The sequence below is a fragment of the Manis javanica genome, chromosome 7, assembly GCF_040802235.1.
Source record: "Manis javanica isolate MJ-LG chromosome 7, MJ_LKY, whole genome shotgun sequence".
In the NCBI taxonomy this organism is placed as follows: domain Eukaryota; kingdom Metazoa; phylum Chordata; class Mammalia; order Pholidota; family Manidae; genus Manis; species Manis javanica.
In genome coordinates, this window is record NC_133162.1 from 131,822,222 (window position 1) to 131,834,399 (window position 12,178).

The 12,178-nt window shown below is 38.8% G+C and overlaps 1 protein-coding gene and 1 long non-coding RNA gene across 5 annotated transcripts in view; one reads left to right on the forward strand and one right to left on the reverse strand.

Moving 5' to 3' along the window:
* The window catches only part of LOC118967941 (uncharacterized), a 93,348-nt gene that overhangs the window by 80,004 nt on the left and 1,166 nt on the right, over nucleotides 1-12,178 (forward strand). Inside the window, exon 3 of the long non-coding RNA XR_012133420.1 lies at nucleotides 10,683-10,814. This is a non-coding gene — a long non-coding RNA (uncharacterized lncRNA). The remainder of the gene's footprint in view (nucleotides 1-10,682; nucleotides 10,815-12,178) is intronic.
* SCN9A (sodium voltage-gated channel alpha subunit 9) overlaps nucleotides 1-12,178 on the reverse strand; it is a 144,148-nt gene that overhangs the window by 42,781 nt on the left and 89,189 nt on the right. For all 4 annotated transcript variants that reach the window (XM_073241600.1, XM_073241598.1, XM_073241599.1 and 1 more), the window contains one exon: nucleotides 8,550-9,026. In XM_073241600.1, the coding sequence (XP_073097701.1) occupies nucleotides 8,550-9,026 (477 nt within the window). The remainder of the gene's footprint in view (nucleotides 1-8,549; nucleotides 9,027-12,178) is intronic.

Consider the following 12,178-nt stretch of genomic DNA (forward strand, 5'->3'; position numbering starts at 1 on the left):
TCATTGTTTTTAGATACAGAAACAAATCCAATAAAGGATTTTTTAAGTAGTTTGGAAGTGATCTACAAAAAAAAAAGTTAAGTAAAATGATGTAGGAGTCTTGTTTTATTCTGTTGTTTTTTTTAAGAAGCTCTGCATAAAAGATAGTAATAAAATGCCAGCTTCTCCCAAAGGTATAACTGTAAGTAATCTTGTTAAGTCAATACAACTCTGGAAAAGATTATTGTATTTTCTAAAATGCAATAAGAAGAATAAATCTAAACTGCCTTCTTGGTGAAGGAAGTAAATGTCTCTTTGAGCAAAAAACTATAACAAATCTAAAGAGATAGAGATCCAATAAAAACACAATTAAAACCACCATATAGGAAAAGGACATAAAATATTAACCTTGATTACTGCAAATACTTCACTTTATCAAATCAATTAAAGGAATGCATTTCATAAGTAAGCACATTTAAGTCTTCCCAAAGATGATGGCTTTCAAAATTGAACACTGAAGAGATGAATGGGTAGATGGATTGATGAATGAGTGTCAGGTAAACAATATGAATGTCTGTTTATCTACCTGGGATTTCCTTCTCCACCATATCCACCCGATGGAACAATCTCCATCTTACAGGCTCTGGCTCAAGGGCCGCCTCCTCTCATGTGGCTTCGACCTGACAGTCCCTTACTCAGTGCATTTTCAGTGGGCTGGTTTTTTATTCTGTTATGGAATGTGTATTGCTCTACTCTAAATTACATTGTCAAGGTAGACTATAATATATCAGCATTAGTAAATGCTCAAAGATTAAATAATCAAAGAAGATTAGAAGCTGAAAATGAATCAGCAAACATGTAGTACCATTACAACAGAAAACTTGATCCTGGGTAGGAAAACATCTCTCCAGCAACATCACAGGGATACAACAGAAAATAATTCTATTTCTCCGCACTCCTTGCCTTTCTATGGTAAATAATAGAAAGCTCTGTAAAAAGCTTGCAGTTCAAATTTAAAAAGACCCCCAGACACATCAGTGACTAATCAGCATAATTTCCTAATATATTAGCATCTCAGTCATCTGTAAATATAAATTCATAATTTCCACTTTCTGGTCGTGAAAGGAGGAGTTCTATCATGCATGTGGAACAGCTAAAGTAAACAATTTTTCCTTGGTCTCTCAGGCGCTTTCTTCTTTTGTGTTCCCATCTCAAGTATTGAGTTGTCTCTTGCTTTCTCTGGTCCCAGCAGTGCAGCAGACACCGTGAAGTACTGCAGGCAAGCCACCCATTCCTCCAGCTGCCGGGGGTACTGACCGCTGCAGGCTCACAGCGGAGCCCGTCCGTGGGGACTGTCATGCAGCAGAGAGCTGCCTCCCCCCAGGCCACACCTCCGCCCCGGGAAAGATGAGGGAGAGCCTGCATTCGAACACTGATCGGTGCAGGTGCAGAGGCCCGACCCCCTTGTCTCAGGGCCATCCTCCCCCCTGCGGGGGACGCCTGTAGGAGCAGCCGGGAACTCTGGCAGTTGCAGAGCATTTACATTTCTTCCTCTGCCCCATCCCCTCACATCCATCACTTCTTACAGGTGTTCTGAGAACACCCCCGAGTAAATCTCTTACACACAGATTTCTCTATTGGAGTTGGATTCCCAGGGACCCTGACTGCAGGCTGACTCCCTGCAAACTCCCATGGTCAACATCAATCAACATGCAAACTCCGTTCGTCTGCAGCTCTGGTTTCTCTTCTTTACTTAAAGACTTAAATTTCCAAATACCTACCATTCAGCCATTACTTGGCTATCTTGCAAGTAGCTCACAATTAAGTTGCCTCCAAATTAAACTCTCTGTCTCTTCTACCTCCTAATTTGTCTCCTTCCCCTAAATATTTTTAAATAGCATCCGTATCTATCTGTCTTCTAATCCAACATCCTTTGTTGTGAGTTGATTTGTATCTCCCCCCAAAATATGTGACAGACCTCACCCTTGGTTCCCTCGAATATGACCTTATTTGGAAATAAGATCTTTGCAGATGTTATCAAGTTAACATGCGGTCATTAGGTGGCCCTAATCCAGTATAGTGTCCTTCTAAGAAGAGTAGACAGAGACACACAGGGAGAGTGCCGTGGGGAGGCGGAGGCAGAGGTCAGAGTGATGGAGTTTCAAGACAAGGAACGTCAGGATTAGCGACCCACCATTAGGTCATTGGGAAAAGCAAGTTAGAAGTTAGGAAAATGCAAGGAAGGATCCTCCCTGGAGACTTCAGAGAGAGTGTGGCCCCGCCAACCCCTCGGTCTTCGTACTTCTAGCCTCCAGAACTGTCAGAGAATGAACTTCTGTCTTATTAAGCCACTAAGCTTGTCATATTTGTTATGGCAGCCACAGGAAACTAATACAGCCTCTGCAGCAGCTCACAACTCATACATGCCATCCAGACCCCGAGCCCTTGCATGCTGACTCGAGGGCATCTCAGACTTTACCCCCCACGGCCGCCATCACTCGCTCAGTTTGAGCCTCATCAACTGTACTTTGGTAACTCTAGTAGCTTCCCATCCTGTCACCTTTCTCCCCTCCTGGGCTTTATTATATCCCTTGTTATACCTTGCTGTCAGTAAACTTCTTTAAAAATATAAATTTGCTAACAAGATATAACAAAGCAAGACCCTGAAGTCTCCTATTTCTGTTAAATAAAAAGGGACGTATTTCAATCTCTCGGCACGGAACGTGAAGCCTTGCCCTATCTGACTCTAGGCTACCACAGTAACCTTCCTCCGCCCAGACCAGCCTCATCTGTATTTATGGGCTTTTTTACATCTGGCTGCTTCTGCACATGCTGGGCTCTTTAATCAGAAAGACCTCTTTCCCCTCCCACCCCCTCTGATTTCCTCTCTCTTCCCCTCTCTATCATTCTCCTGCCTCCGGCCTCTCCTGATCTGCCTGCTGTATTTCTTTCTGCCCAAAACCCACCAGTGCCATGTCCTCTGTGAAGTATCTAATTTATTTTCAAGATCAGTTATATTATCCTCTATCCTGCCTCAATATTTTGTTTTTATTATTTTATAAACAATATTACTTTATTTTATGTTTTGTATGTCCAGTTATAGCTTCTGGTTTCTATCTTGTTTCTCCTCAAAGGCAGGAACCTTGCTTTACCTTTGTCACTTAAGACAGTACCAGAGAGCATGCCTCGGGTCTGCATCGATCAAGACATGGCCGTGCTGTGCTGTCTAGTTCCTAGTCTCCGGAGGAACATGGCAACATGCATGTGCTCTCTAAATGTGGGTTAAATAAATGGACACCAGTGGTTTATGGAAAGCAGAGTCAGATGTATTCCTTTGTAATTTTTTCCCCTGCAATGATCAAAGTTAACGAGGGGTTTTATGGATTTTGCTTACGTATGAAACAGGAAGTTTTGCATAAATGCATTCTTAGTCTTTCAAGTGACACTCTCTTAAAGGTGGGAAGTTTAATTAGGTAAAATGTGAAGGTTTCACTGATCTCCTTTCTCCAAGGACCTCAGCTGATTCCATCACAACTTTGATAGCATGTTTCAAAACACTAAGGAACTATTAAGTGTAGCTAAGTATCTGCATTTGGCCTCAGGAAGAAATGTATGGGGAATCTTTCTATGAGGAAATGCTTATGCAGAATGTTTTCCTCTCTGCTGAATATACAATATGAGCAAATTCACTTCAACCAACCTGATAAGTAGACAGATTTGTCAAAGAGCAGCAGAGAATTTGGGGATTCGATTTACAGTGACTAAAGGAGCTTCTCTATAAGCTGTAAGCTATAAGAGTTTACACTACTTTAAAACTCTTTTTTAAAACAACTCACATGGAGCTGTTACTGTTTTTAAATATTTGGATAAATAAACTAGATAAATCTAATTTTTTTCCTCTGGAATTTGCATATCCTTCCAAAGTCAATGAAACAATTCTCTAAACTGACTCTCTTTTTTTCACCTTTACTGCAGAGAAAGAAATATCTATAATGACTGAAAGCAAAGAGAAAGATTCTTTAATCTGTAAGAAGGAACTTGCCATTTAAAAACATTGTCAGTTTTTTTTTTAGTTTTCCATTGTGAGAGTTGGTGCAGTAAAAAAATAAATAAGTAACATAAATAACTACATGTAAGCCAGATGCCAATCACAATCACATTAAATTATTGCAACTGAGTTAAATAAATTTTTTTTCTAAGCAGCTCTTAGCACAGGGCCTGGAGCATAGGAGAGCTGTGTTGAGTGAATGGGTACATTTCACGCTTCATCTGAGGCTCATGATAAGGAATCACTTCACTGCTGACAGTCAGTATCTGCACAGTGTGTTGTTAATGTTCGCTGCACTCTCAGAGGGCTGCCCGGGGCCTCTGGAGGAGGCTGACTGAGAGGGGCCATCAGTCCGGTGGCGTTCCTGAGAAGCAGGGACAGGAGCCTTATTCTCCTTGGTCACCTGAGATGACAGCATGTCTTTCTCAGTTCCAAGATGGACTCTATCTTTGGAGAATTGCTGATGTTCTGTTGCCAGTTATTTCCTCAGAACTATTTAAGGTATTTTACTCAACACTTCATCTGAAGTTATTTGGTCATTTTCTGGTCAGGTGTTTTATTTTAAAATATTCTTACCTCATCTTAGGTTGTATATTATCTGTCTGTTGGGACAAGGAAATCTGCCTATCTGAGAGCCGATACTAGCGGACAGAAAAGTCTCCATAAAATATAATGGGAAAACAGGATGCTAATTTTTTTGAGGATTTTTTTCTTTAGTGGGACAGGGTGGGGAGTGAGAAAAAGGAAAAGTATGAAAGGGCCAAGATTTCTTTCCCCCTGTTCAAAATGCAGATTCCTAAACAGGCAAAAGGAAGAAATACTCCGATCCCCTGAATAAAGAAAACGTTCTCTCAGAAACCTTGCTCAAAATGGGCATGGGACAGATTTAGGGTCATTTCCCAGGCCAGCTCAATCCATCACAAAGGCCACTGGGAACACAGCCAGTAAGGGTTCTGAGGTTGCATCCAGACTGGGGCAGAGAGAATTCAGAGGCTCTGACCCAGAACTGGCATTCCTAACACGCTCTCTAAGTATGTGTTACACACTAGAACTGGGGATCATTGCTCTACCTCACACCACCTCTTAAATTCAGTCTGTAGCACAGCAGTGCACTGTGTCTACATTACTGCTCACTACCCATAACTGTTAACTGGGCACTTGCTTTCCAGAACGCTCTTGTTTATTTACCAAAATCACTTAATCTTCATTACAATTCCATTTTGTACATAAGGAAACATAGAAGAAAAAAAAAGAGGGTTTGTAAATTGCTCAACATCATACTTAGTAAATATGGAAGCTGGGATCTAAGGCAAGGAGTCCATATCCAGAGACTGCATTGTTAACCAAACCCCAAGGTTGTGCTTAAGACTCAAATAACCTGGAAGTACTGCAGTGGGCATTACTTGCATTGGGTAATCAAGACCTGCCTCTTTGGGCAAGGTTCATCAAGAACATGGCAATCACTACTTCAAAGAAAAAAATAAGGACGTTCCTTACTCATGGAAAAATAAGAAAGTTCAAAGTTTGGGAACTCAAGGTGGGAGCTGGAGATTATGCAGGGAATTAGCATGGAAAGGTTAAGAGAGAAACTTCAGATAAATACAGAAAATCTGCATGTTTTTAGTGATCCAAATGAAAAAACAAAACCCTAGCAAGTCATAACTAGGAATATTTAAATATCAAGCAGCTGGAGAGAAAAACTCTAGACACAGGGTTTCACATTTAGTGACAATTTACTATTATCGTGAAGTTATCTAATAAATTTCCTATACATATTGAAAGTTCATTATTTCTTAAGTAAAGTATATAATCAAAAGTTTGAATACACTCAAGATAACACACCTTGACATAGGTCACAGAAAATTTCTTAGGAAGAAGGGCAAACTTTTAAAGTCCATAATTTTAAATCTGAACTTTTAGATGATAATAATGATGATGAATTCAATAATAAACAGAATAGCTAACATTTTTTCAGGGCTTACCAATTCAGATACTGTGCTAAATGACTTAAAGAAATTAGCTTATATATTCCTTATTACAACCTATGATGTAGTTCTGAGTTCCTGTATATAGTACCACGTAAAGCACAGATACCAAAAAGTGCACATTTTTTCTCATGTAGCTACGACTATAATGTCATGAGAAAAAATGATAATCAAGATACTTATAATGTTATCATCAAATGGTCTTTAGATAACACAGTTTAAGGGCACTAGATTTCACACTTTTTAGGAATAGTTTATGGGATAGGCTGCAGAGTAACTTCATGGAAGTTAAAATAATCTATTTCAGTAACCAAATAGTCTACAGACTATATCACTGTTATAAAGGGCAGCTGGCCGCTGTAACATCACAAACCCCCTCTGGATGCCACGGGGTATGTGAATTCTTCACAGTTATGGCCCAAAACTCCAGGGGAGCCACACTGAGTATTAATTCCAACAGTAATTTACATTTCCTCCGTGGCACAGACAAAGCCAAGGGAAGGGAGCTAGAAACAGGACTGCCTCTGTGTCACGTGGCTCTGCCTTGACCTACACTGATGACTGCATGAAGTCACTTCCCCAGCTGAGCTGGCTCTCTCAGTCAGAGCATGAGGTTCAAAGTGGGCAGATCCAGAAGATTCCCTATAAAATGTTACATTTAACATACTAAGAATAAGACTCTTGCCAACAATGAAGGTGATCCCCGTACGATCAGACACAGGCTTTGAGCAAAAGAAAACGATTCCTCCCAGATACTAAGATGTACAAAGTGTTCGGTGGACTCTGCCAGACTGCCCAAGTGCCTGAATCCCCAGGATCCCCAGCTGATTCAGAATGTTTGCCAGGCAATTGGGATTCTTCAGTTCTAATCTTCATTGGCAGAAAAAATGGGTAATTGAATTAGTTCCCCTCTCCACTTAGACTAGAGCAGATTACTGCTCCTGACAAGGATTATGTGGAACCTGATTTTTCCACCTTCAACCCAAAATAACTAGATCTTCTGTACTTTGGAGACTCCTTCCATGTAAAGATTTTAAAAATTAAAAAAGAAAATATTTTATTCCTTAGTTACCTTGGAAAGAATTTCTTTGGCTATGTAGAAATAAATATTCTGAATTTATTTAACTATCTATTCACTCAGTAAGTAAATACTGAGCATTTTATTATGACCCCAGCATCAGTCATACGGCCAGGACACACACACACACACACACACACACACACACACACACACACACACACACACATATGACTGTGTGTCTTTTTTCCAAAATCCACTATAAACTCATGGAAGACAGATCTTAATGTAGGGTTAAGCAGATTGAAAGTATGTGGTAAATTACTGTCAAATACCTTCAAACATGGACTAAAGAAGGGAAAAATATTTTAAAGTGATATTTCGAAACTTTAAAGAGATGTCATAAAAATGCTTTGCTATAAAGCTCACTATAATTATTATATTCTATATTAATAAGAACACAGTTCAATAATACTTTGAATATATTCAACCCGGCATGGGGAAGGACACACAAAATATTTGAATGAAAGGTCCCTGTTCTCAGTGAGGTTATAGTACTCTCTGATGCATATCGTTTCTCAAAAAAATTAAAATGCAAGGCTATATTCAGGAAAAGAAATCAAACTGGATGAGGTTCTAGATGAGGAGATTATTGTATTTGTGGGGAGAAATTAGGAGGGATGCAATAGCTCACACGTTTGAGCACTCTGGGGACTGTTCTAAGCATTCTACAGGCCTCATTCTTGCAACCCTTACCCGGCTTTATGTCAGGACAAAGAACTTTATACATGAGGAAGCCGAGAGCTCTGTCTTGAGGGACGTGCGTAGGATTTGACTGAAGAAGGAAATTCCAGGCAAAGTCACGCAGACTGTGCATGTTTGCAACCCAGCAGGAAGCTGGCTTGGTCCAGGTGCAGGAGCTCCAGGTGGGCACTAGACAACACAGCTGGTTTTATCTACAAGCTGTGCAAGGGCTTTATCTATAGCCTGTAATTAAGGGTACTTTGGGGACCAAGGATACTTCAAAAGAGCGACATGATTAGGATTGAATGTGAGTAAAATGAATCACATAAGTGGACTAGAGTAGCTGGAAAATGGAGGCAGAGACACCATCTGCGACTCTACCTCGACTGGTTTAGGCAAGAAGTAGTAGGTGCAAAGGTGAAGGTGATGAAGATGAGCAGCAGATTCAGCCAACGCTGGAAGAGACTGTACGTGACTTTACGACTGGTCACACACAGGGATGGAGGCAGGGAAGACTTCAGGCTTACCTGGGGCTTTCAAATCTAAGTAGGATTAAATCAATTATTAAGCACCAGTAAATAAACCTTACCAGATAAACCTTCAGAAAGCTATTGTGTAAACTCACACACACACAAATCTACCCATCAGTATGCAATACTAGAAAGCACTTGTGACAGCAAAAATACAAACTTTTCATTTTTTGAACAAAAATATGAACTGATTCATTTCAGACTAAGTAATAATATGAAACATCATGTGTATAAAATAATCTTACCTCTTTGCTGTATTCACTCTCTGAGTCACTGCTCAGTTCCTCAGTGTTTATATTTTCCAAATCCGATTCCCCAGGAGCAATTGGCACTGTCACTGTGAGGCTGGGATTGTGAATAAATGATTGATAATCACTTTCTTCTGTCAAGTATTTGTCCATGCTGCCTCCAAAACCATTGGTTTTATCTTTTTCCTTGTGGAATTTGAGATCTTTGCTCATTTCAGCAAGTGTGCGGGTGGAGATATAGTTTTCCTTCTTATTCTTTACATCCTCTGATTGTCCTGTCTCTTTGGAAATCTTTGGCTTTTTGGAAAATGCTTTCAGAATAAATTCACGTAAGGTTTGTTTCACGTAATTTATTCCCTTCTTAATTCTGGCCACTGCAATCTGGAGGTTGTTTGCATCGGTGTCTTCTTCAATTGCTGTAAGATTGTCGGAACTAAATGAGCTCAATAATAAAGCCAGAAACAAGTTGAGGACCTGTATCAGGTTGGGGGTGGGATGTAGAGCAACAGGGACATGGGAAATAAAAAAGAGAAAATAAGCACACTTTTTTGAACTACAGGCCCAAACCCAAAACAGCAGTGAAGATCCTTGCCCTTCCTAACACACAGGTAAAAACAAGTGTCAGCCAAGAGGAGTGGCTGCTCTTCTCAGCCATCTCTCTGTGTGCCGGCTCCTCTGAGCCCTGGGGAGCAGACGTCAGCCGTGAGCATGAAGGACTAATATAAGGAGCACGGAGGGTGCCCCCTCACCATTCAGCATGGCATTCCTAAATTCATTTCTGCAGCATGAGTCCCTTGGTCAAATTCCCTTTGATGGGTCCCAAAAGCCCTCCTAACATCTACCCACCATTAATGTTTGTCACCTGTGACAAACAAGTAGAATCAGACAGTTGTGACTAGTGACTGTTGGGCTCAAGTAACTTAGGCCAACATCTGTGTTCACTTTTCCCAGAAGACAAGTGTCATTTCTCTCAACAAATGGAACATATAATTCTTGCAGAGCTCATGTAATAAAATATTCTGTCCAGGAATTGTGACAGCTTGCAAATTAATAAGGCTTTTTAAGCATTGAAAAGGACCTGCCCATTGAACTCAATTCAAATGAGATAATGTCATTATGATTGAGTCGCTTCATTGCCAATCATTTTGGCATTTGGAGAGATTATAGAAGACATCAGCACGCTCCTATCCTTAAAACAAAATTCTGTTCATGCACAAAGCCACGTCTGTTTTTCCTCCCTGAGGAAGGTGTCTAAGTTCACTCAACATTACAAAAAAATTAAAAAATTATCATGGAGGAATGAAAGTATGTAAATTCTGTTTAAACTCTTTTTTTAAATAGGAAATAAAAACATAATTGAAATACCCTTTCATGTATATCTCTTCATGGGCAAAAACATCTTACCTCATATTAAAATCATCAAAAATAGACTGAATTGAGGAGAAGAGAATCACCCCTAATTCTGGTCTCACCTACAATACTTTCTCAGAGATGTTAGTAGAAGAACAAAGGTTAAAGACATCTATGTTAATATGTTTGGTTTAAGAGAAGAGTATGAGGGGAAGGTCAAAGAGACAACCACAGGAACAATTCTGATGAGTCACTAAGGAATTCTGAAAGAGTTTTTCATTTTGGACTTTATGATCAATGAGAAAATACATTTCATTCAATCTGAAATGTATGTTTCTTTATGTGGATGTTTTAATAGTAATGCTGATGAGATACCAAGGGCTCATCTTACCCTTTTGGTCTCTTTAGTCAAAATGGATGAGTTAATAGAATTTTTTCAAATTTGTCACTAGCTTCATTTTTTTCCAGCTTTGACATTTAATTGATACATAGACCTTGTGTAAGTTTAAAGCCTAAAACATGTTGACTTGATATGCTTATACACTGCAAAATGATTATAACCATAACTTTAGAGAACACCTCCATGTCACGTGATCACCATCAAATTTTTTTTTGTGGTGAAAACAAAAGATTTAAGACCCATGCTCTTAGCAACTTTCAAATATAAAACACAGTACAATTAACTACAATCATCATGCTGTAAATTAGATCTCCTGGACACTTATTCATCTTGTAAATGGAACTCTGTACTCTTTGACCAACATCTCCCATTTCCCCCAGCCCCAGCCCCTGAGAGCCACCATTCTGGTCTCTGTTGTTGAAAGATTCTACGTATTTCAATAATATGCTGCTGTTGTTTCACATCTTCATTGAGGATTGGTACTAACAATAACTTTCATTCCATCAAAAATGGTAAGACTCAAATATTTTATCATAATCTATTGTATACAAATGAAAAGACGTCCATTCTGCAACATGTATCCATTAGGCAGGGAAATAAAAATTAATGAAATGTTTATCTGGCTCCACGTGTCATTCTGATTAATGTTCTTCACCAGTTTCCTGATGGACTTGAGCTTACTAAAATCCTCTGTTTTTCTAAATTAGAATCTAAAATTTATGGTTTTTAACCATTTTGATTATTTGGTAGTTAAATGGCGTAAAGAATAAATGAGAAACAAAAACAGAAAGGTCTCTTCAGCATATAACTCTAATATGCAGAGGACTATCTTAGACACTTAATTTTTTGTTTTCCTTTTCTTTCCAGACTCTAATTCTACATCACTGGTACTTCCTTAATCAAGAGTTGGCTATCAACTTTGTCAATTACGCTTCTTTTATCTTTCATTATCATGAATTATTAGTAATTAATGAGGATAAATGACTCAGTAATTGGCAATTCTATATGGATTAAACACTCACCAATATATCCCATCTATTTTTAATTATAAATTTATATTGCTTTTCATAGTAAACCATTACTCTTACATCTGTGTTCATACTTAATTATTATGTATTCTTCAAAGACCCACTCAAAACTCCTTCCTTGAATCTCCTTTTCTTCCAAGAGTCAAGAGCATTTTATTTTTACTACTTCTTCCCTAACTGATAATTTTGCTTCCCTAACTGATAACCATGCTTCTATGTTCTAATAGACTGTAAGCACCTCAAAGACAGGAATTATCTTATAGGTATGTATTTTTAATCACCCCACAGTGCCTAGCCACATTTCCTTTCATAGAGATGTACTAAAAATATTTGAATGAATAATTTGAAAGTCCAAAGAATCCCCCTGAGTGAGTTATAAACATGTCACTACTACATACCAATGGCGCTTTAGTATGGTATGTTTTGATATCCTGTATCTTATAAAGAGTTACATTTCAGCCCTTTTATGACAAAATTTTGAAAGAGGAAGTCCACATACAGATCCCATTATAGGAGCTTATGAATTCAAGTTTTAAATTGAAGAAGAACCACATAGAGAATATGCATTTCATATTAGAAGGGACTCACAAGCCTATATAAAACTAGGAAATGTATTACTACAGCTGGAAGATGGTCAGGAATTACAGAATTCTAATCCTAACCCATGACGTCTGTATTATGTTCAGTAAGAGTCTAGTTTGCATTCCATAATTTACTATGTGCATGTCCGGCCATTTAATGGCATGAAGCAGTTCCATTTAGTATATGACTTGATGAATGTAGGTTTCTGTCCTAAGTTCTGAATTACTTTTGATATGGGAACTACAGGACAAAAAAAATACAGCAAC